At 54.4% G+C, this 1310-nt stretch overlaps 1 protein-coding gene across 1 annotated transcript; it reads left to right on the forward strand.

Moving 5' to 3' along the window:
- The first annotated feature begins 154 nt into the window (after positions 1-154).
- LOC123030684 (HLA class II histocompatibility antigen, DQ beta 2 chain-like) lies at positions 155-1122 on the forward strand. The gene is made up of 2 exons (XM_044444790.1): positions 155-439; positions 984-1122. The coding sequence occupies exons 1-2, from the start codon at positions 155-157 to the stop codon at positions 1086-1088; spliced, it is 390 nt and encodes a 129-aa protein (XP_044300725.1). The 3' UTR covers positions 1089-1122.
- The last annotated feature ends 188 nt before the right edge of the window (positions 1123-1310 follow it).

Below are 1310 nucleotides of genomic sequence, written 5' to 3' on the forward strand. Positions count from 1 at the left end.
GTCTACCAAATCCTATTTTAAAGCCATTCAGATGGGCAGCAAATTCTGCCCTTGAACTATAAGGTGTGTGAAGAAACTCTTCCTTTTATCTGTCCCAACGTCCCACACTTCAGCTTTTTGGGATGACTCCGGGTTCAAGTGTTATGTTAGAGGGATGAAAATGGCCTCACGTCTCTCACACTTCCCCCTCCTCACCCCAGTCCAGCCCGTGGTCACCATCTCCCCCACCAAGGATGACCCCCTCTCCCCCTGCACCCTGCTGCTCTGCACTGTGGCCAGTTTCTATCTCCGGGAGATCGAGATCCAGTGGCTGAAGAACAGCCAGGATGTGACGGAGGTGGTCTTCTATGGAGAGGAGCTCCACAATGGGGACTGGACGCACAAGACCCAGGTGATGCTGGAGGACACCCCGCAGCGTGGAGACGTCTACACCTGCCAGGTGCAGCAAGCCAGCCTGGAGACGCCCATCACTGTGCAATGGAGTAAGGCCCTCCTCCCCTTTTCCCCATGGGGGAGCTCCTGGGAACTGGGAGGATGTTTCCCATCCCTGTGTTTGACCTGTAGCAGAGGAGCCCCGCTCACACTTTCCAGCATCTTGGGAGGTCGAGTCTTCAACTGGGCTCATTAGCCACTTTCTCCATTTTCATTTGGTCTAGAGATGTGTCCAGTCCCCCACTTGCCTTCTCACAGTATTTGAGTCTGGAATTGCCTTGCCAGTGAGGGATGGAAACACTCACTCAGCTGTGTGGACCTCTCAGTGTCCCCCAAACTCTGAATTTTCAATCCAGAAGAGAATAGGAAGGGAAGATCAGCAGTTAGAGATTATGGAGGGTTGGGGACTGAAGCCCAGGTGGGGAGAAAATTGAAGGTGCCCTCCCATGCCCACTCTTGGGCCCCTTAACCTCCTGTCAATCAGCAGGGCTAAGAGATTGTGCCTGGCTCTGTTCTGGCTGTCACGTGAGTCTCCCCTCCTCTTTCTCCAGAGCTGCGGATTCAACATCTGCCAGGAGCAAAGTGTGGATGGGGTTCGTGGTGGCCCTGCTGGGAGTGGTCATTGGATCTGTAGGGCTCTCTGCCTACTTGAGTAGCAAGAAAGTTAAGGGGGTACCAGAGGGGACCTCAGGAACATGGGGGGGGGGGCAGATCCAGGGAAGAGCTATATTTCCACCCCACGCTCTCCAGTGATGCTGCAACCTGCAGGTATGGCCTCGCCCACCTCCTCACCAGTTGGTTGCCCCTATTTTTATCCTGCCTTTCCAAAGATCCAAGTCCAGAGTAGGGGATGTATGTCTGAAAGTGGCTGCCCCAAG

This window comes from Varanus komodoensis, unplaced genomic scaffold (assembly GCF_004798865.1).
Source record: "Varanus komodoensis strain SLA01 unplaced genomic scaffold, ASM479886v1 scaffold4545, whole genome shotgun sequence".
Lineage (NCBI taxonomy): Eukaryota > Metazoa > Chordata > Lepidosauria > Squamata > Varanidae > Varanus > Varanus komodoensis.